Source organism: Aedes aegypti, chromosome 2 (assembly GCF_002204515.2).
Source record: "Aedes aegypti strain LVP_AGWG chromosome 2, AaegL5.0 Primary Assembly, whole genome shotgun sequence".
Lineage (NCBI taxonomy): Eukaryota > Metazoa > Arthropoda > Insecta > Diptera > Culicidae > Aedes > Aedes aegypti.
Genome location: NC_035108.1, coordinates 238267979 through 238291834, shown reverse-complemented (window position 1 = coordinate 238291834; position 23856 = coordinate 238267979). Strand labels below are relative to the sequence as shown.

General features: G+C 37.2%; 1 protein-coding gene across 2 annotated transcripts in view; it reads right to left on the bottom strand.

Moving 5' to 3' along the window:
- Window positions 1–23856, bottom strand: part of LOC5580248 (short neuropeptide F) — a 170505-nt gene that overhangs the window by 43715 nt on the left and 102934 nt on the right. For both annotated transcript variants that reach the window (XM_021844523.1, XM_021844522.1), the window contains 2 exons: window positions 22836–22926; window positions 8153–8310 (listed from right to left, as the gene is read on the bottom strand). In XM_021844523.1, the coding sequence (XP_021700215.1) occupies window positions 8153–8310; window positions 22836–22923 (246 nt within the window). In that variant the 5' untranslated portion in view covers window positions 22924–22926. The remainder of the gene's footprint in view (window positions 1–8152; window positions 8311–22835; window positions 22927–23856) is intronic.

Sequence of the window (23856 nt, the reverse complement as noted above, 5' to 3'; positions counted from 1 at the left end):
GTGTGTAGGTTTGAGATGAGATGGATGGATATAGGTTATGAAAGGGGTCCGCGTGGTCTGTAGGGATTTGAATTCTAAACTTGTAACCAACTCAGTTATTGGGTCATCAAGTGGCTCGGTAGCTTAGTTAGTAAAGCGCTCGTCTAGCATACAAGAGTCCTGGGTTCGAATCCCAGCCGAGCACGTGGATTTTTTTCATAATTTCACCCATAATTTGTCCATCTTTACCACGCGTAATGAGTTAATTAATTCAATTTTCCTGTTTTTCTGAGCACGTGACCCATGTCACACACCTATGACCCAATCACACAATGAATAGATGGTCAGTCTGGTCCTTTGCTGTCATTGAAATAACCCAGGAGTGACTACCAAAGAAACCCGTTTCGTGGGGTAGGGGGATTAGGGGCATAACGAACACCCGGGGCGAAATGGACATCCCCTCTGAGAATATGCATACTGCATCAAAAATTCATACACTGCATGAAATCTGTATTGCATTTGAAGTGTTTAGCGGTAGAAAAGTTTACGTTTTGCTTCAATTGTCCTTAGAAATTTGACTTCAAGTTTTTCTGTGCTTCAAATTGGCATATAAGCAAGGCGGCGGGAGAATCTATTTTTTTTTAGCAAAACAGCGAACCTAGAAAGGTTCTTTTCAGCTCTTATGATAGAGGGAGAGCCCTTTTACACATCGGAACGACTGACAGACATTAAATATGTTGGAATTATTAAATTTCATGCAAGTCTTCATTTTGCCCCGATACCTTTTTACTAGCCTTGTTTTGGACCTAATTTTCTACGTCACTTTCCTGGCATATGATATGATTTTTATTACCATGAATAAATGTAGCACGTCGTACTAATATCAAACTTGAAAACTAGCCGGGAGAAATTTGAAAGAAATGTCATTGTATGGTCTTAAAACAAGCATTTGCTTGATGCCCCGAATTCCCCTACATTGGTTTTCGTGCCGTAACAAGACATTCGACGGTTGAATCTTCCTGGTTTTTCGGGCATGTGACTTTTTTCACACAATAATAGGTAAATAACCAATCAGGTCCTCAGGTTTTAGGTTGGCCGACGGCGCTGCAGAATTGTTGCCTGTTCTGTGGCGTAGTTGCTTAATGCGCACAGTCTAGCGTATTGGGAGTCGTGAGATTGAAGCCCACCAGAACGATTCCATTATTTTTCACAATTTTACATCTCAATTTGTCCGAATTGACTTTTATGTCTACGAACTTCAGGTCACTGATTTTTGCGAGCTGTCTGAATTTTCGGGTCGAAAACGACAGTCAAAATTTGTAGCTTTTTTATGGAAGTTCCCCTAGAGGTTAACTATATAAAAATGCTTACAGGATTCCTTTTGAAATTCTAAATTGACTAAATCGGAATCACAAATCAACCACGTTTTGATTGATGGACGGCACTTCTCCGATATAATCGACATCAGAACTTATCGTGGCGCTAACATTGACTCCGACCACTACCTGGTGATGGTGAAACTGCGCCCAAAACTATCCGTCATCAGCGATGTATGGTACCGACGTCCGCCTCGGTACAATCTCGAGCGGCTGAAACAACCGGATGTCACCAATAATGCGTACGAGCAGCATCTTGAGGCAGCGTTGCTGGATGAGGGCGAGCTTGATAGGGCCCCCCTGTTGAGGACTGCTGGAGGACACTCAAGGCGGCCATTAACGACGCTGCCGAAAGCATTGTCGGATTTGTGGAACCGAGCTCAAGAAACGATTGGTTCGACGAAGAGTGCCATGAGGTTTCAGAGGAGAAGAATGCAGCGCGGGCTGCAATGCTGCAGCATGGTACGCGACAAAACGTGGAACGATACAGACTGAAGCGGAAACAGCAAACCCGCCTATTCCGGGACAAAAAGCGCTGCCTGGAAGAGGTGGAATGCCAAGAGATGGAGTTGCAGTACCGTTCTCAAGAAACGCGTAAGTTCTATCAGAAGCTCAACACATCCCGCAAAGGCTTCGTGCCGCGAGCTGAAATGTGCCGGGATAAGGATGGAGCATCTTGACGGACGGACGCGAGGTGATCGAAAGATGGAAGCAGCACCACGATAAACACCTGAATGGCGCAGAGAACACAGGCACAGAAGGTCAGGACAGCGAAGGGGATGGCTCAGGCTTTGGAAAATTTAACGATCATTGACACACGAGCCATAATTTCAGCCCATTTATCCGCCTGCATTCATACAACATGCATGGCATTTAACGTTCGTGGAAGATTGCGAACCATGAACGAAAACAAGACAGGCACACACCACCCACTGTTTGGCCCCGATCACTGTGTGTCAACACTTGTAACATTCGCTGACCCACACTCATTCTGATTAAGAAACAGACGAGATTATTTTTTATTTTCTGTGCTATGTTTGCAACCAGAGGGGTGTTCAATGGTCCAATAGATTATAATTAGGTTGTTAAAGGCTGCATGATCAGTAAATATGAAATCACCCGAACGACTGGATACTGTTGCAGTCTGTGAGAGTTGCTGCTCGCGAACGCTCTCATGCCACGTACCAAACGAGAGGAGAGAGTGAATGTTTACATTCATAGGGCTCTCCGAATGCGATGTGCCACGAACTGTTATGGTTCGCGAACTGTAACACTCTCCGAATATGATTTGATCGGCTTATTCTGATCGAAATCCAAACACTGAGATGGCTACATCAGCACAGCGGACTGTGGAAACTAAGTAGCTCCCACGATGGGGGAAGTTAAGGATGCCATTCAACAGCTCAAGAACAATAAAGCTGCTGGTAAGGATGGTATCGGAGCCGAACTCATCAAGATGGGCCAGGACAGGTTGGCCGCTTGTCTGCATCGGCTGATAGTCAGAATCTGGGAAACGGAACAGCTACTGGAGGAGTGGAAGCAAGGCGTTAAATCCCCTATTTACTATAAGAGCGACAAATTGGAGTGGTAAAATTATCGTGCAATCACTATCCTAAACGCCGCCTATAAAGTGCTATCCCAGATTCTCTTCCGTCGTCTATCACCTATAGCAAACGAGTTCGTGGGAAGTTATCAAGCAGGTTTTATCGACGGCCGCTCGACAACGGACCAGATCTTTTCCGTGCGGCAAATCCTCCAGAAATGCCGTGAGTACCAGGTCCCTACGCACCATTTGTTCATCGATTTCAAGGCGGCATACGACAGTCAATACGTGTAGAGCTATGGATGATAATGGACGAGAACAGTTTTCCCGGGAGGCTCACAAGATTGATCAGAGCAACGATGGACGGTGTGCAAAAACGCGTGAAGATCTCGGTCGAACATTCCAGTTCGTTCGAATCTCGGCGGGGGCTACGACAGGGCGACGGACTTTTGTGCCTGTTGTTTAATAATGCGCTAGAAGGTGTCATGCGGAGAGCCGGACTTAACAGTCGAGGCACGATTTTCACGAGAACCGGACAATTTGTTTGCATCGTGGACGACAAGGACATAGACATGGACATTGGGAGAAAATTTGAAACGGTGGCAGATTTGTTCACCCGCCTTAAACGCGAAGCAACAAGAGTCGGGCTAATGGTGAATGCGTCGAAAACAAAGTACATGCTGGTTGGCAGAACTGAGCGCGACAGGGCCCGCCTAGGAAGCAGTGTCACGATAGACGGGCATACCTCCGAGGTGGTGGACAAGTTCGTCTACCTCGGATCCTTGTTGACGGCTGACAACAATGTTAGTCGGGAAATACGAAGGCGCATCATCAGTGGAAGTCATGCCTACTATGGGCTCCAGAAGAACCTACGGTCAAGTAAGATTCACCCCCGCACCCATGCACGATGTACAAAACGCTCATAAGACCGGTAGTCCTCTACGGGCATGAGACGTGGACTATGCTCTAGGAGGACTTGCAAGCTCTTGAGGTTTGCGAACGCCGAGTGCTAAGGACGATCTTCGGCGGCGTGCAGGAGAACGGCGTATGGCGGCGAAGAATAAATCACGAGCTCACCCAACTCTATGGCGAACCCAGTATCCTGAAGGTGGCTAAAGCTGGGCAGGGCATGTTGCAAGAATGCCGGACAACAACCCTGTAAAGATGGTGTTCGCCACGAATCCGGTCGGAACAAGAAGGCGTGAGGCGGCCCTGAACCGAGTGAATTGGCGAAATATTGTTGACGATGTTTTATCAAGCTAATTGATGTAAAACTAAATAAATAATTAAAAAAATTATAACCCCTACACCAGGTCCGTCTCCTAAGACTTTGGATCTTTTTCGACCCATTTCAAAATTCAAATTTATGTAACTTTTCTTTGGAATAGCAAACTAATTTGAAATTTTCTGACCATTATTTTTTGTGGAAAGTTTTATTTTTTGCGGAAACAAAAGTTTTGAATGACCCCGAGGGAGCTTCCATGAAAAAGTGTTTGAATCTAGTGTGAGGCAACAGCTCAAATTTCGCTAAACTTTAAAGTAATATGTGAATTTAGGTAATTTGCATTTTTTTCCGAGAGATTATATATGGGTCGAACTTTTGCCCCACTATGGGCTAAATATGGTTTCCAAGCATTTATACAAAAAGTAATATACTACAAAGCATCCTTATGATAGGCCTTGGAACACCCTCACATAAAAAATCGAAGAAGACTGTATTTTTATTTGGTTTCATGCAATGGAAGTTCGTCCAAAAATTACAATTTTCACGACAAATATCATTCGAACCAGCATGACATTTGTGAGTTTTGCTTTGAATTGAACTAGATATCTTGAAAAGTAACTCTTGCCCCACTTGAACTTTTACACCTCAAAGCATACTTATGAGAGAGAGGCCTAGGAACGCCCGAACATAAAAAATCGAAAAAAAAAATCATATTGATTGTTCTGTGGTTCGAAAAAAATATCATATTGTTGTTCCATACAATCGAAGTTCGATCGAAAATTACAATTTTCACATCCAAAATCAACAATTAGCCATAACTTTTTCAAATCTCAATATTTATATTTATTATAGACTTATATAATATTTGGAGTGAAAGTATCTAACTTGAATAGCATTCAAACTACTGTTAAGTCGCTAGTCGCCGTGCGGCCTCCATTCACCGTGCACATATTCAGATTCCTACAGAATATTTCATACAACGCATTTCGAAAAACTTTCTTTATATTGTAAAAATCATGTGAATTCTGTTTAATAATGAGATGGCAGCATATTTTCCCATACCTGGTTTCTGAGCTCGTGTACATACACGGTACATGTCACCAACACTACTTAAAAATTGCTGGTGGAAAATATAAACAAAGATCAACTGTTCCCAGCAAAATCATACGGCAGTATTTTCAACCAGCAAATTTGCGCATGTGTTCGTGACACCGCTCGGCGAGAGCTCAATACATGGTTCGTCGCAAAATCGTAGACTTCTCCCTCCCCCTAAAATGCTACGCCATTTTCGGACGGTCCCTTGGTAGAAACTCCAAAAATTCACACACGGGGAAATCAGATTACCCAAACAATAAGTTCTTTTTACGCAAATTTGGATATACTGCATTTAGTTTCTACCCACGGTTGGGTTGTTTTGCCTTTCTCGCAACAGTAATGTTGTCAAAAACAGAGACAGACGCACCGACCCAGCGTCGAAGTTCAATGGAATAAGCCAAATTTGGGTTCTTTCGAGTTTACCTAACGTTAAGTTGTTTTAACCCATCACGGAGACTTCGAAAGCTAACGCTGGGTAGATTTTTTTTGCACTGAGTTGTTTTTTTTTTGCCGCTGTCATATGAAAACAACCTAATGACAGTTAACCCAAATTTGGGTTATCCCACGCAAGAGCCGAATTGCGTCAAAAGAAATCAAAGTTGGATTGATTTGCACTACAGATACTGCTAGTAAGATGTATTTCATCGTATGAGCCATAAGATTTTATACAAATTAGATTTTTTTTATTGTGTTTCAGTGGAAACACAAATGCACGGTGAATGGACCCTTTTCAATATGTATGGTTCCTATTACCGTGCATTGGTGTAAAATGCATGACATTATTGGATTTTTTGTATGTCGTGATTTAACTACTTCATATTTTGTTTTTGAGCGAATATGAAATGGTTTGGACAATACAGTGAAACCTCCTAAAATGATTCTAATGAAAAAAAAAAATGATTTGGCTTTAATATAATAATAAATTTATGGCTTTTATAGTAAACTAGTGGTCCCGGCAAACTTCGTCTTGCCATCAAGTAGGCTGTTGTAAAACGTCATGTAATCCCCCATACAAAATGACACAGTAGTCGTCTCCCGTTTTCCCGATTATTCCGGAGGCTTTCTCAAACTTTTTCTCCACATGATCACGTCGCATCCCTTGTCGAGTGCGACAGTGAAAAACTGACGCCAATCCGTGCAGCCTTTCTCATGTTATTTCGTGACATACAAACGCCACTCCATTTTTATTTACATAGAAGATAGATTTAGATTTAAAAAGCCTTAAAAATGGGTGCGCACACTACTAGAAACATAGTTGCTCAATCAACAACATTTCTTCAAGATACGAAATTGTGTCATGACGAAAACTACATACCGTAAAGTGGGGTGAAGTTGATCATTTTCGAGCGATTCTGTTCTGTGACTCCTATTAGAATGCATGTATTATTATCCATATATTTTTAAAACATGTACTGGTTGGATTAGATAGATAATTAAACAAACAAAATTTCGACGAAATGTTCATTTAATAACAAAAATATATTTTAAAAATCAAAAAGTGGAGCTTTTGATTTCGGGGTGAAGTTGATGAATTATTGCGATAAGTTTCCTAAAATAAAAAGATATGCTATTCACTAAATTTGGGGTCACTGAATCTGGATCAATTCTCAAAAATCTTACAACTTAATGATATATCCGTCAATTTTAAATTTGAATGTTGTAAATTACAGAACACACCACATTAAACGCCTAAAGGTATGCAATTTTCTTTAAAATTAGCAACACGCGCACAAAAAATACGGTTTTTACTCAGAAAATGATTGTTTATCCACAGTGCAAACTCAAAACTGGATTCACAGAACATATCTGGAATGTATGAAACAGTTTATTCAAGTGGTATCTTTATATAGCCTTATCATTAGTCGATTGTTTGGAGAAGAACCCTTCAACAGTTCATCAAACATTTCATAAAAAATCTGTTTTTCCACGGTATAATTATCTTGAATGTCAAACCGAACTTAGGAACATCAAGAGCAGCCATTAGGTAATACGACGTCACAGAAATTGTGCTAATCGAAATCGAATCATAGCTCTCTTGACAGTTTATACATGTGGGTACATGAATGATCAACTTCTCCCCACTGATCAACTACACCCCGAATTACGGTACTCGGTGAATGGTGCACTAGCGTGTACGGTAAATGGTGACATAGAACGGTAAGAGGCGACCTTAACATGTCATTTTAAAACATAATTTTTGGGTATTTTCTGTTACGCATCACTAGTTTCATATTTTTCCCTGAATTATGGTATAATTGCACGCTTCGTAGTGGTATTTAAGTTCACTTGAAATTATTTAAAAAAAAATATTATTTTTTGAAGTGCAGATTTTTTTTTAATCCACGGTGAATTGTAGATTGACGGTACTATGACATTTATAAAATTTGTTTTGAATTAAGCTTGCCCTACTTTACTCTGAGGAATTTTGCATTTAAACATAATGAAAAACTTTGAATAAGTTTATGTCTTATGTCTACTCACTGTTTGTTGAGTGAACACATGAAAGCATTGTCCCCTTCACTGTAATAATAAGAACTATCATATTTGACACATTCGAAACAGAACTATGAAACGAGCTCACCAGATGATTCTCCATCATCTACTGTCCGACAAAAAGCTACCCAGCAAAACGCTAATATGAAACAAAACTTTCTATCCGGCGGCGCGAAAAACAAATCCAAGTGCGCTTTATAAAGCCCAAAACGTATATATCAATGAAAATAATGTGTACCAAAAACTTTCTGGGGAAATGGGTATTCGAGGAAACAGAGTTTTTGGTGCGATGCGAGAAGTTCAATGCAAAATATTACCAGTTTAAGATCCCAGAAATTATTTGTTCAGCCCGAAATATGCTTGAAAATGCCCTGAATCGTACTCGATTTACAACTGAAAGAAATTGAGGATAAGTATTCATTTGTTTAATTTGTTTCTTACCTCAGGCTCCACCGGCACCGATGGATCACTCCGCCGCCCGAATCGTAACCGCAGGGATGGCGAGCGGACTGCCTTTCGTTTTATTTGGTGATCCGCGTATGAAACTGGAGCTGCATACTCTCGTTGAAGCAGGTATTCGTACAAACCTTTTATGGAGCCTGTAATTGGAGTCAGGTGAAGAAAGTTCAAAATTATTTCCTTTTTCTACATTTTTATTTCGGAAAATATATTCCGACCACGCTCAGGATGAGTAATTAAACACAAAATTCCCACAAACTGCATGACCTGGCGTTGGAATGTAAGTGATATTTAATTTTACTTCTGTAGGTGTTAGCGGTAAATGTATGTCGGATGTGGATATGTCCCCGCAGGTGTTTGGTATACCGTTTATCATTTATGTATCTTTCATTGTTTGACTTCCGAGATGGGGGACTGCAAAGCAACAGCGTGGAAGGATTTTGTAAGAGAGCTGAACAGCACGTTTTTCTCCATTCAACAAACTTTTCCGTATCACCGCATGAACTTTGTTGTGTCATTCTCATGTTTTAAAAGCCAATATCAGTAGAAAGTATCGATGGTTGGCCGGTAAGTAAGGTGGGCTGTATTGTTTCTTTTGGGAACAACCTTTCAGTGTAAATCAATCATCGAATCGAATGAAAGGCCTAGCTTTTATTACACTCATGAAATGCAATCAATTTTCGGCATCGTAAACCAGTTTACACATTTAGATAGGGACCATTCATTGTCTTTGGGAGCCACCTTTTCTTTAAGGTGAAGATGAATTGAAGCCAAAGTTCAAATTTTCAAGAGCACGGATCTGGAGAACCGAACATTCGTTCAAGCTGAAAACTTAATCGATTGGTCTGATTGGCTGGTGGGTTACCAATCGATTAGGTTTTCAGCTCAAACGGATGTTTGGTTCTCCAGATCCGTGCTCTTGAAAATTTGAACTTTGGCTTCGATTCATCTTCACCTTAAAAAGGATGACAAAGCTGAACGAACACTGTTGTTGTCGGCAGCACCTGACGCGATTGAAGCTGTTATCACGTGCTTTCAAGCTTGGCGGGTGGTGAATGGGTGGTCAACGAAACTGCAACACGTGATAGTTATCAGTTGGGATTCAATTTTCGCTTTACTTTGGTTTGTATCTTCGAGCAGAAGATGGAAGAAGTGTAGGGAATCATTTCGGTAGTGGACCAGTTTTGGAAACTTTACGATTATATTTCAACCAGCTCCTTTACTTGCTTTCTCTTTTGAAATAAATCTTGTTGGTCCTTTTGCCCTACATTTCCAAAAGATCAGTAATCGGTATTCAGTTTTATGTGAATCAACTCTGCATCTAAGTTTAATATTGCACCAAAATTTTTATCATGCAGGAAGCAAGACAATATTTATTACGGATAATTTACGCTTGCAAGCAGGTAAATCTGAAAGCCTGAAAAGCCGATAAATGAAATGTAAAATGTGATAAATAAAATAACAATAACAATAACAAAGTTCGACCAAAAAAGTTGACCTGAATGCACAGAGACGCGTCACCTTGGGTTTGGGCTGTCACGATTTTGTACTTTGTACAACAGTTGTGATTTATCTGCTATCATTGTGCAACAGAGATACCGTAAAACGGGGTAACTTTGATAATGCAGGTAACTTTTATAGTGCGAGACCCACAACATATTAAACGAAATAACGTCAATCAGTTAAGCAAAACGAATGCAAAAGTAAAGAGTATTAGCGTATTAGTATGACACTTCATGTCAAAGCTATTTTCGTTGAAATCAAGTGCATTTGAGGATTTATATGCAAATATTAGAAATTTATAAGGTTTTAGCATTTTTGCAACGCTTTAAAACAATCTGTTCAGCGATCACTATTTGATGAAGTCATAATGAGTTCGTCACTTATCTTTGACAGCCTATTTATAGTAAAACATGAATTCGGTCTCAAATCTCTTAGCGAAAACCATTTTTACAAACTGGAACCATTTTTGTAATCTAAGTCAGAAATTTCCATATAGCGTTAAACGCCTACAGATATGCAACGCCCTATAAATGTTCCGTAATTCATTCAATTTTGTTTGATTCATACTTCATTCATTACCCCAAAAAGGAAAACCGACTTTTGATTATATGAAAAATAATATATCCATTCAGAATAAATCTTTTGGCAATCTATCAACTGCAATCGATAGCTAGGATGTCAGTACTTGTTTAAAAAATATGAATTGTAATTCTTTGAAACAGAATGCATAAATATTCAAGTTTTCTATCAAAGTTACCCCGTTTTACGATACTTATCAACGCCCAACCAAAATGTATTACTCAAGAATCTTCTTAGGATCAATACTCGACAGTTAAGGTTTGCAATATGGCCTTTTACAATACGATAAATTTAACATATGTACATAGAAGTCACATAATAATGAACGCACTATAGGGTATAGGGTTCGAGTAGACCGCAATCTGAAATGGGTATATCTCAAAATCCAGAAAATTTCGAAACTTGGGGTTTTCAGTAAAATTGTTCTGGAGATGGGTCGCTCTCTGATAGTATTTTATTTAATTCGAATTTTGACCGCTAGTGAGCATGAAAACTTTTACTTATTTCTTGCTGATATCTCAGGAGCCCGTCCATGATGAGCTTGAGCTTGAGCTTGAGCTTGATTGGCCGCCCGTGGATGCTACTCCAGTATCGCCAGATCAGCTGCACTTACACAAGGAACCAACCGAATGACTGCTTGGGACTAACAGGCATCCTCAGTGTATAAGTGCTGGTGATCTTCTATTTTTAGGCTATAATGGCGCCTGCCACGTCAGAATGCAGACCAATGAGGGGAAGGGGGAGGAATTGATGATGCATTGAACTGGCTCCCACGTAGATCGTATATTCCACTGCATCCACGCCAGTTCATGCGGGAGTGTATGGATTGGGGGAAAGGCATGGCAGAGAGGTTTGCTTTTGTGGTTAGCAGACTGCCTATGTATCAGGCGTAAGAAAGGCGTGCGCGTGGAAGTAGGAAGCGTTAGGGAAACGGTTTCTTGTCCGTCTCTGGTTCTAGCGTTTGCTATGAACGAATAGTTTGAGTGTGATATATTTAGAATGGAAGATAGAAGCAAGTGAGAGATATACAACTACAAATTACGAGGAAAGGGACGGGCCTGGGATTGAACCCATGACCTTCTGCATATGAAGCAGAAGCGGTAGCCATCAGACCACCAACCCCGTCTATCTCAGGAGCCTGTCCATGATGAATGATGAAGTCTTCGGCAAAGTTGTTCAGTAGCTTAGGGGTCATGTACAAATTACGTCACGCTCCGAGGGGGGAAATGCTAAAGTTTTTCCAAATTTGTGTGAACAACGCCTGAACAAAGGTTGGCCATGGAAATTATTAAAATATTATTAAACATGATGCTGAAAAAAACTGCCATAATGGTGTTCGTTAAATTAGTAAATTCCTTTGTGCCCAGGGAAGACAAGGAAATTTCCCTTACGAAAAGATCCTGGACCGACCGGGAACCGAACCTAAACATTTTCAGCATGGCTTTGCTTTGTAGCCGAGGACTCTAACCACTCGGCTAAAGAAGGCCCACTAGATCACTGAATCATTTTTTTCTGCCCTTATTAACGAGATTTTTAGCTCTGGGCTAGTTCATCTCGGGACCAACGGCTTTTCTTCCCTTCCGAAGGAAGTCGTCACTATAACTTAACGTCATAAGTGACTACACAGAAAAAAATCCGTTCTCGTATCCGTGAACAGCAGACGTGAACTCGTCAACAAGCAAAAATACACCGTGAACTAGATCATGTTTATGCGTAAACATGATAGTAGTTCATGGTGTATTTTTGACAGTTCACGTTTTCCAGAACTCTTTTTTAAGCGTGTATATGTTGGGGATGGGAATCGATCCCAGGTCCTCGGCGTGTGTACTGGATCATTGATCATTGGAGACTTTAATACAAAACATTGCTTGTGTAACAATTCTCAAAGCAATTTCAATGGTAGTTTTTCTAACGCGTGCTCTTCAAGATATTTCGCAATTTAATGCCCTGATAGCCCTACTTAATGTTCCTTTTCTAGAAACTTATACGATTGATTTGGTCTTAACTGACTCTATTCAGTTCTGTAGTCAACTGGTTACTCACGCTGACTTTGACTCTGATCATGTCCCTGTTATATTTCAAAATTTCTCATGAAATCTCCATTTTCAATTATTTAAGAGCTGACGGGAATATATATATATATATACAGGCATTCCATGAAAACCGATCTAGTGGGTCACCGAATTCCGTGAAAATTTGCTATTTTGTTCCTTATCCGAAATAAGGATACACGTATTTTTGGATTTTTTGATTAGGGTGACCATTTCCGAAATAGGGTGACCTAAAAATTCGCGATTTTTGCAAAATTTTTATTTTTAAAAAAATTATAACTTTTGAACCGTTCGACCGATTTTCAATCTTTTTGGACGAGAAGAAGGCTGAAGATTTTGAATTTTCAGGAAAAATATAAAATTTCACAAAAAGTCAATAGTTTCGGTTTTTTTGTGTTTTGAAGGCCTCGGGACCAAAGGGGCTATTGCTGTTCTATTTTTTTCTTGAAAGTTCAGAAAACTTTAAGTCCACTGTCAAATTTTCAGCGATGTATGTTTTTTAGTTTTTGAGATATATTTTTTTGAAAATAAAAAATCAGTCATTTTTCATCGGCACACACTGTAGGTCTCAGCGCATTAGATTTTTTATTTAAAAAAAAATCATAACTTTTGAACAGCTTAACCAATTTCCAATCTTTTTTTATGGAATGAAAGCCTAAAATTTCAACTTTTCATACAAAATTGAAAAATCTTATGAAAATATGTTTAAACGTGAAAAAATATAAAATTTTCTAGTTTTTTTCAGAAACTTTCATATATTTTAATGTAAACAAAACATTTTTTCAAAGATTTCTATTTTTTCTTATTTTTCCTGAAAAGTTGAAATCTTAAGCTTTCATTCCATAAAAAAATTGGAAATCCGTTGAGCTGTTCAAAAGTTATGATTTTTTTAAACATTAAAAATCTAATGCGCTGAGATCTACAGTGTGTGCCGATGAAAAATGACTGATTTTTTATTTTCAAAAAAATATATATCAAAAACTAAAAAACATACATCGCTGGAAATTTGTCAATAAACGTAAAATTTTCTGAACTTTCAAGAAAAAATGAGAACAGCAATAGCCCCTTTGGTCCCGAGGCCTTCAAAATACGAAAAAACGGAAACTATTGGGTTTTTTCTTGTAAAAAACACACTTTTTGTGCAATTTTATATTTTTCCTGAAAAGCCAAAATCTTTAGCCTTCATTTCATTCAAAAAGATTAAAAATCGGTCAAACGGTTCAAAAGTTATGATTTTTATAAAAATAAAATTTTGCAAAATCGCGATTTTTCTGGTCACCCTATTTCGGAAATGGTCACCCCAATCAAAAAATCCAAAAATACCTGTATCCTTATTTCGGATAAGGAACAAAATAGCAAATTTTCACGGAATTCGGTGACCCACTAGATCGGTTTTTCATGGTATGGCTGTATATATATAAAATACATCGATATCAATCTTCACGGTAATTTTTTTTTCAAACGTAATTTGATATTGAGAATGCTGGTATTGTCATATCAACATGTGAAGTAAAATTCAAATCTTTTATTGTAGACGATTAATCTTGATCTGTCTTAAAAACGAAGGGAGAAGGCATTCACAATGTACTTACGATCCTTTTATGAAAATTATGTGGCAATTATCAAACTATTTTAAAAGCATCGGAATCCAACTCCGGCTTTGAAAAATAAAAGCTCTAAAATTTGCTACACAGTTTGAAAGCCCACACTGTTTTAATCCGGGACTTACTAGTTCAATTGTAGGTCAAATTACTCAAGATTTATAAAGCGCTCTCAATCTAGGGAACGTTTCTTGGGGACTGATTTGGAAGAAATGAGAACTATTATCTATCTATCTATCTATCTATCTATCTATCTATATAAATAAAAATAAAGTGGTGTTTGTATGTCACGAAATGACTTGAGAATGGGCTATCGGATTTTGATATTTATCATATAGATATGATCCTGAAGTGTTCCGACGTGTGTGTGTGTAAAAACGAATCTATGACATTTGGTCGAAAGACACGGCTTTAGGACATTTCGTCGAATGACATTTGGTCGAATGACGTTTGGTCGAATGACATTTGGTCGAAAGTACATTTGGTCGAAAGGACATTTGGTCGAATGGACATTTGGTCGAATTACTTTGGAACATATACTTTGGTCAAACGACGTTTAGTTGAACGCAAATTTGGTTGAAATATTATTTTCAAATAGTTTATTGAAAGATCATTTGGTAAAATTGAATATTGTTTTCTTAGTGCTGCAAAGTTGGTAAGAAAACGTATTTTTTTGTAAGATCTCAATTATTAACTGTTGTTGAACAAAAAAATGGGACATTTTATGTAGTTATATGTTTAAATTTCATACATATTTTAATCTAGGATTTCGATGATTATTCAAATGAAGTTTTAGAAGTAGTTTTTTTTTGTACATTGACTGAAATACTAAGCTCTAGAGAATATATTATTCTTTGAAAATGTCATCATTCTTTGAAAAATTGCTCAACCAGTTTTTATTTTATTACTCAACGATGTGAGCATAATGTTTTCTTTATTTATTATTCCTTTGAAATACCATCGTTCTTCGTAATGAATTGTTGATGTTCATCTGATGGAAGTATTCGGAAAGAGTGCTCGGGATCTTTCTTTGCATTCCGGGTCTTGCAGCTTACGGACGTGGGTAAGACTTTTGAATGCGGAAATCAGAATTAAAACGGGCGGCATAATTTGCTTTGTGGAAACCCTTTATGGTGAAGTCAATGTTAGGTGTCTGTAATTCTGCTGATAGTAAATTAGCTTATTGGGAATTCCAGCTCAATAACATTTCTCAGGCAAATATATAGCTTTGCTGACAGAGTTGATAACCTCGGGTGAATAACAGGTGTGCGGCAAAAGCATTGAATTATTAAAAATAAAAATTGTGCTAATTGAATAACAAAACATTGCTAATCGCATATAGATTGTTGGTACAATGGCTGATAAGTTATCAATTTTTCAATAATTCTTGTATAAGCGACAAAATGCTACTCTCGACGATAGTCAGACTAAACATAAAACTTTATTTCCATACTATTCAGATTCGACTACTATCCTCTTCACGAAATGCCGGTTCGACCAAATATCATATGCTTTCTGTTGCAACTAAACCTTTTCGACCAAATGTCCATTCGACGAAATGTCCGTTCGACCAAATGTACTTTCGACCAAACGTCATTCGACTAAATGTCATTCGACCAAATGTCTTTCGACCAAATGTCATAGATTCAAAGACGAATCTATGACATTTGGTCGAAAGACATTTGGTCGAATGACGTTTAGTCGAATGACATTTGGTCGAAAGTACATTTGGTCGAACGGACATTTCGTCGAATGGACATTTGGTCGAAAAGATTTAGATACAACAGAAAGGGCTTTAAGACATTTCGTCGAATGACATTTGGTCGAATGACGTTTGGTCGAATGACATTTGGTCGAAAGTACATTTGGTCGAAAGGACATTTGGTCGAATGGACATTTGGTCGAATTGCTTTGGAACATTTATTTTGGTCGAATGACGTTTAGTTAAACGGAAATTTGGTTGAAAGCTTATTTTTAAATGGTTTATTGAAAAATCATTTGATCATTATGCCAAAATCTAGGATTTCGTTTATTATTCAACTGAACTTGAACTTTTAGGAAGCAGTTTTTAGGTACATTGACTGAAATATTTAGCTCTAGTGAATTTATTATTCTTTGAAAATATCATCATTCTTCAAGCTTTTATATTATTACTCAACGATGTGAACATAATGTTTTCATTATTATTCTTTTGAAATGCCAACGTTCTTAATAATGAACTATTGATCTTCATTTGATGGAATAATTAAGAGAGAGTGCTCGGGATCTTTCTTTGAGTTCCGGGTTTTGCAGCTTACGGACGTGGGTAAGATTTTTGAATGCGGAAATCAAGATTAAAACGCCAGGAAAAAAATGCTTTAAGGAAAACCTTTATGACGAAGTAAATGCTAGGTGTCGGTAACTCTCCTTATGGCCAATTGGCTTATTGTGACTTGCAGCTTAATAACTTTCCTCAAGTAAATATATGGCTGTGCTGGCAGTATTGATGACCTCGGGTAAAAAACAGAGTTTGCTGTAGAAGGTATGTTTTATTAAAAATGAGAAAAAGGGCTAATTCTATGTATCGGGTAAGTGAATAATAGTTGACTGAGGAGACAAAAGTCGGCTTGCTTCCATTAGGATCAGCTAATCTCGAATCGCAGAACATGCCTGAACAAAAAAGCAACATGAATCATTAAAAACCCAAGAGCTTGATCAATATGTTGGAAGAGCGTCCATCAAATTGAATAAAAAATGTTACTAATCGCATAGAGATTGTTGGTAAAATAGCTGATACGGTTATTCAATCACTCTTGTATTAGCGCCAAAATGCTACTCTAGAAATATTCTATGCTTTCTGTTGCAACTAAACCTTTTCGACCAAATGTCCATTCGACGAAATGTCCGTTCGACCAAATGTACTTTCGACCAAACGTCATTCGACTAAATGTCATTCGACCAAATGTCTTTCGACCAAATGTCATAGATTCAACAGAAAGCATAGGAAATGTGGTCGAACGGACAATTCGTGGAAAGGATAGGCGTCGATTCTAAATAGTATGGAAACAAAGTTTTACGTTTAGTCTGACTATCGTCGAGAGCAGCATTTTGTCACTAATACAAGAGTGATTGAATAGTTGAGAAAGTATCAGCCATTTTACCAACAATCTATTATGCGATTAGCAAAATTTAGTTCTTCAATTTGATGGACGCTTTCCCGACATATTGATCAACCTATTGCGTTTTGACGTTTCTTGCTACTTTTTCGTTCAGACATGTTCTGTGATTCTAGATAAGCTTATCCTCAATGAAAGCAAGCAAACTTTTGTCGCCTCAGTCAACTCGTTTTTTTACCCGATACATAGAATTAGCATAATTTTCATTTTTAATAATTCAAAGGTTCTACTGCCAACTCTGTTATTTACCCGAGGTCATCAACACTGTCAGCAAAGCTTTATACTTGCTTGAGGAATGTTATTAAGCTGGAATTCACAATAAACCAATTGGCCATAAGTAGAGTCACCAACACCTAACATTCAGAACGCCATAAAGGTTTTGCTTAAAGCACATTTTTCCTGCCGTTTTAATTAAGATTTCCGCATTCAAAATCTTACCCAAGTCCATAAGCTGCAAGACCCGAAAATCAAAGAAAGATCCCGAACACTCTCTCCGAATGCTTCCATCAGATGAAGATCAGCAGTTAATAACGAAGAACGATGACATTTCAAAGGAATAATAAATAATAAAAACATTATGTTCACATCGTTGAATAATAGAATAACTTGTTGAGCAATTTTCAAAGAATGATGGTATTTTCAAAGAATAATAAATTCACTAGAGCTTAATATTTCAGTCAATGTACAAAAAAAACTCGTTCTAAAAAGTTCTTTTGAATAATCATCTAAATATTGGATTATTTATTGTTGAACAGATTATTCAAAGGAATACGTTATGCTACCAACTTTGCAAACCTTAGAAAACAATAATCAAATTTTATCAAATGATCTTTCAATAAACCATTTGAAAATAAACTTTCAACCAATTTTCGGTTCAACTAAATGTCATTCGATCAAAATAAATGTTCCAAAGCAATTCGACCAAATGTCCATTCGACTAAATGTCCTTTCGACCAAATGTACTTTCGACCAAATGTCATTCGACCAAACGTCATTCGACCAAATGTCATTCGACGAAATGTCCTAAAGCCTCTTTACTTTTAGTCTAACTATCGTCAAGAGTAGCATTTTATCGCTAATACAAGAGTGATTGAAAAATTGATAAAGTATCAGCCATTTTACCAACAATCTCTATGCGATTAGCAAATTTTGTTATTCAATTTGATGGACGCTCTCCCAAAATATTGATTAAGTTTTCAGCTCAAACGGGTGTTCGGTTCTCCAGATTGGTGCTCTTGAAAATATAAAGTTAGGCTTCGATTTATCTTCACCTTAAATGGAAGCAAGTTAACTTATGTCGCCTCAGTTAACTCGTCTTCCCTTACCCGACACATAGAATTAGCACAATTTTCATTTTTAATAATTCAAAGCTTCTACTGCACACACTGTTATTCACACGAGGTCATCAACACTGTCAGCAGAGCCATATATTTGCCTGAGAAATGTTATTGAGCTGGAAATCACTAATTTACCATAAGCAGAATTACAGACACTTAACATTCACTTCGCCATAAAGGTTTTCAACAAAGCACATTTTTCCGCCCGTTTTAATTCTTTAATTCCCTTAATAATCTTACCCACGTCCGTGAGCTGCAAGACCCGGAAAGAAAGATCCCGAGCACTCTCTCTGAATGCTTCTATCAGATGAAAATCAGCTGTTTATTATGAAGAACGATGACATTTCAAATGATTAATAAATAATGAAAACATTATGCTCACATCGTTGAGTAATGAAATTAAAACTTGTTGTGCAGTTTTCCAAAGAATGATGATATTTTCATAAAAATAATAAGCTCTAGTGACTTAATATTTCAATCAATGTACAAAAAACTACTTCTTATAATTTCATTTGAATAATCATCGAAATCCTAGATTTTTGCGTTACTTCAAATGACAAATAAAAAGATGTATGTAATTAAAAAATAGAACTACATTTTTTATTCAACAACAGTTAATGATTCAGATCATTCAAAAGAATACGTTATCTTACCATTTTTGCCACTCTTAGAAAACAATATTCAATTTTACCGAATGATTTTTCAATAAACTATTTGAAAATAAGATTTCAACCAAATTTCCGTTCAACTAAACGTCATTCGACTAAAATAAATGTTCCAAAGCAATTCGACCAAATGTCCATTCGACCAAATGTCCTTTCGACCAAATGTACTTTCGACCAAATGTCATTCGACCAAACGTCATTCGACCAAATGTCATTCGACGAAATGTCCTAAAGCCATAAAAAACTCCAGATGTTCACAGGAAAGTGCGAAAAAACGGGAGCGAACTGTACTGCCTGTTTTGTATAAGACGTCCATGACGTTTTTCAGCAGCCTACTTGATAGCAAGACAAAGTTTGCCGGGACCACTAGTTAAAAACATAAAAATTTAGGGACTTTCGATGATAGATATTTTAAGCGATATCCTCTGAATTCTTGACAAGTTCTTGGGTAGATGTCAATTCCTATCTGAATCCTACACAAGATCCTGTGGATTCCTACCAAGCTTCTTCAGAGTTCTAGCGGGTTCCTGTGGATTATTTACGGACATATGAAGATTCTTATCCTTGACTTTCATAGCGGGATCCTTTCTGTTGAATTCATATGGTTAGTTAACATACAAGCTCAACTTCTAAAACACAAATAAAACCAATTTCAAATTGAAGTGATATGAAGCTTATTTGCGTATAAATTGTGTACTTGTGTGGAAATGTAAAAGCTGATTGGAAGCTTATCATATTTTTTTGTGTATATCAATTGATTTCAGCTGTTTCTGTGTACCGTTTTGACTGTATCCGAGGAGGAACAAATAACTCGCAATAATAAATGCATATCATACTTTGATATCATATCATAATTAGGTATTGTTCAGTTGTCAATATCACATGTTGGTGTTATAATGGCGTTGGAAAAATATATTTAAAACGATTAAAAATACTTCATTTTGGTATTCGATAGCTATTGAGGTCTGCTGGAGATATTAAACTACTATTGAGAAATTTCACTTTTATATGAAAATCCATCATGTATTATTTAAGTATTGCAATACCTGATCTATTATCAGTTTGGTGTTTGTAGAATATGCACGAGATATTATTTGAGGTATTCTACATCTTATGCAGGGCTCATTCATACCTCATTCAGGTTGTAAGTATTGGAAATTATCTGGTATGGAATGCCTCAGTTTGGCATTCAGTAGCATTTTTCTTCTGCGCAGGTAGTCATCATTTGATATAAGATGCCTTATATGCATGTGAAAAGCAATTTTCAAATGACCGAATATTGTCTTTGTTTTGTAATACGTAGAACTATTTTCGAAATAGGTTTCCAATAAAATGTATTGCATTTCTTTATTCTTACTCTGTTTTAAGGAATGGACCAGTTATTGAATAAAAGTCAATTATGCGATTATTGCTTTTACATGGCCTATTTGTATACATAAAGCTTATTAAACTCATTGAAGATACTTCAGCAATGAAAAGAGTGTGGAACGTTTATCGCAATTAATATGACGGGTCTAAAATTTCATAGTATAGCCGTATCCCAAGGAAATCTGTTTCGAAGTGGACCATTAGAAAGTCTGACCATCATTTGGTTCCACAATAATGATGTTAAAACGTTCAAACGATTTTCTTGATGTTAAAAAATGGATTCCGATTTTAGCACGGTTCCGTTTTTGGCAACTGAAAATTTCGACTTTGTTGCCAAAAACGGAATCCCAATGTATTTTTTTTTCTATCTTTATTAACGAGATTTTTAGCCTTGGGCTAGTTCATCTCGGGACCAACGGCTTTACTTCCCTTCCGAAGGAAGTCGTCACTTATTTTTTGTGACTATCTCGGGGATGGGATTCGATCCCAGGTCCTCGGCGTAAGAGGCGTGTGTTCTAACCACTATACCAGGTCCGTCCCCAGAATCGTTTTACGTTTTTGGACAGATAGATTGTTGAACGTAATACTCAATCTAAATGTGTTTGAAATCAAATTTCGTTTCACGAGTATGGTTTTTAAATCAAAAGAAACGTAAAATTGTGTTGTTCATTTGGTCGTGTCATAAAATGTTTAAGTGTAAAATGAATTACGTCAAATGTAAATTTCTATTTTTTTAAGAGTATACTTTGCTGGTTGCTGGTGTTCTTCGAGGCAGTATTCTGGGACCAATATTTTCATAATTAAGCTCAAGGATGTCAAAAATCTTTGTATCCAAATGACAAAAGCCAACGGACGAAGCCTGTGTGTTATCTGCAGAAGATATCGAAATGAATTGAATATTCTTCAAAATTGAAAAAACGGAAGTTTTCCTCAAATGCTTTCAACATGTAATTCAATTTGTAATATCACTACATTATTCAACTTGTAACATTACCACATAAACCAAAAGCTTTTTATTTCCAAGGCCAAGATGAATGATCTATATGTTTTGGGGCCGTCCATAAATGACGTAGCATTATTTCACTGATTTTGAAATATTCTTACCCAACTCATAATGAAACAATGAAATTAAAGAAATGGTCTTTTCCTAAAATACCGAGTGGTTTAGAAAATTGAATGACAGGGTATTTTCGATAACATTCGAGTTTGATGTCCTCATTACTATCAACTATTGATTATTGAATTGATTTGGTGTAGATCTCTTGCAACATTGAACGCATAATTCACTGAATAAATATATTTATATTTTGATATTTGCCTGAATGAGTTTATTCTATTATTTTTTTTAAAGAAATCAAGCTTCAACAGAAAATATGAATAAAACTAAAATTGTTAATTATATGTCTTATTAACGAATAGGAGAACAAAGTAGTAGTTTCAAAATGAGGGAGAGGTGTCCACTAGTTGGCACCTCTCCCTCCCCCTCGTCACATATCGTCACAAATTCGAGAAGCCCCCTCCCCCATAAAATGCTACGTCATTTGGGTCGTCCATAAATAACCTGAATGAGGTTTATTAACAGGGGCCTTCCTTAGCCGAGTGGTTAGAGTCCGCGGCTATAAAGCAAAGCATGCTGAAGGTGTCTGGGTTCGAATCCCGGTCGGTCCAGAATCTTTTCGTAATGGAAATTTCCTTGACTTCCCTGGGCATAGAGTATCATCGTACCTGCCACACGATATACGAATGCGAAAATGGCAAGTTTGGCAAAGAAAGCTCTCAGTTAATAACTGTGGAAGTGCTCATAAGAACACTACGCTGAGTAGCCGGCTATGTCCTAGTGGGGACATTAATGCCAAGAAGAAGAAGAAGGTTTATTACCAACATTTATTTGTATCTTCTAAGCAGGTGAATTTAAACCATCTGTGAAAAAAATGAATATGGCAAATAATGGCTATGGCAAAATAGCTATGGCAAATAATATGTCTAATATGTTGTCTAATATATAAGAATATTATGTTTGAAAGGTTGCTAATAAAGAAATTAAACTCAGCTTAGATTAGCGAATTTTAGTTTTGTCTTATTGGAGAGCCTTTAATTTGCTCGCTAAGAGCAGTCCCAGAGATGGAGGAAACATGCCGTTTTACCTGACGTGATGGCAGACTACCTTATATATTTATATATATTGTTTGGTTTGGAAAATAATGTTATTGATTGGCTTTTAATTTTATTTTTTATTTTTTAGCCTTATTGTATTTTGTACTACAGCGATGGAAAACCCACACTATTTATTGCGCATAGAGCCTGAAGGTGGCCAAACGCATGATAATCGGAGATAAAAAACTGCTTTATCAATTGTAGGTATGAACGGTGGCATTTTTCATTTCACATTCCCAAACAATTACTTACCGTCAGCATTTTGTGATGGTTCCGACATGAGGCTGCCTGACCATAGAACAAGAATCAAACTTAACGTTGTAAAGTTTATCCGGCACATATTCTGGAAGAAATAGAAAGGAAAAGACAAGGGTCAGCGTAATTAAATTCAAACCAGTTCATGTCATTATCGCTGTAAACTAACAAAACAAAATCTTTTTTTTCCGGTGGCCCTTCTTTTTTTTTCGTTCGGCTGACAATAAGGGTGTCGAAATACTTTATTGAAATAATTTGCTCCGGGATGGCCGTCGGATTGAATGACAGGTTCGAGTAATCCGCCGAGGATGATCTGTACGAGGACACCTTAATGCATAGAAACGCAAGCACGAATTGATAATAAACTCAACAACTTCGTGTAAAGTGTGTGCACTGTGATAATGAAATAAATGCATTTTCTACCTAGGCACAACAGTGATTGTCAATTTGTATGATGTACAGCTGAAGCATATCGGTCTCTTCATAAACTTTAAACTCTCATAGCAACGTGTATTATGTTCAAGTTTTATTTTTTCATCGTAGCAATAATATTCAGGTACACTCAATAAACATAAATCCCATATTAAAAAATAAAAGCATAATGATAACAACAAAGCTATACTACCAATTTCCCCGAAATTGACTTCCCACGAAATTCTCAAAAACTTATTTTCACGACGCAAATTTTACTTAATTTTCTAGCAGAGATCGTATATTATATGTTCATTATATCAGGATAGAGAAGGGTCTGGGATTGAACCCGTGACCTTCTCCTTATTAATAAGAAGTGGTAGCCCTTAGAACCATCAACCCCGTCATCAATGCATGTATGTATAAACATAGGGAGTACAAAAATAGGATCGGTCTAAGTTTATGAAAATAGTCCATGCAATGAAAATAAGACTAGAGCTCATGTTTGACAAATAATATAAAGCTTCAATCGTGTTTGCCGATACTAGAAAGCCCTGGAGTACGTGTAAACGTTTCACTTACGTTGAAATTGTTACAGTTACATAAA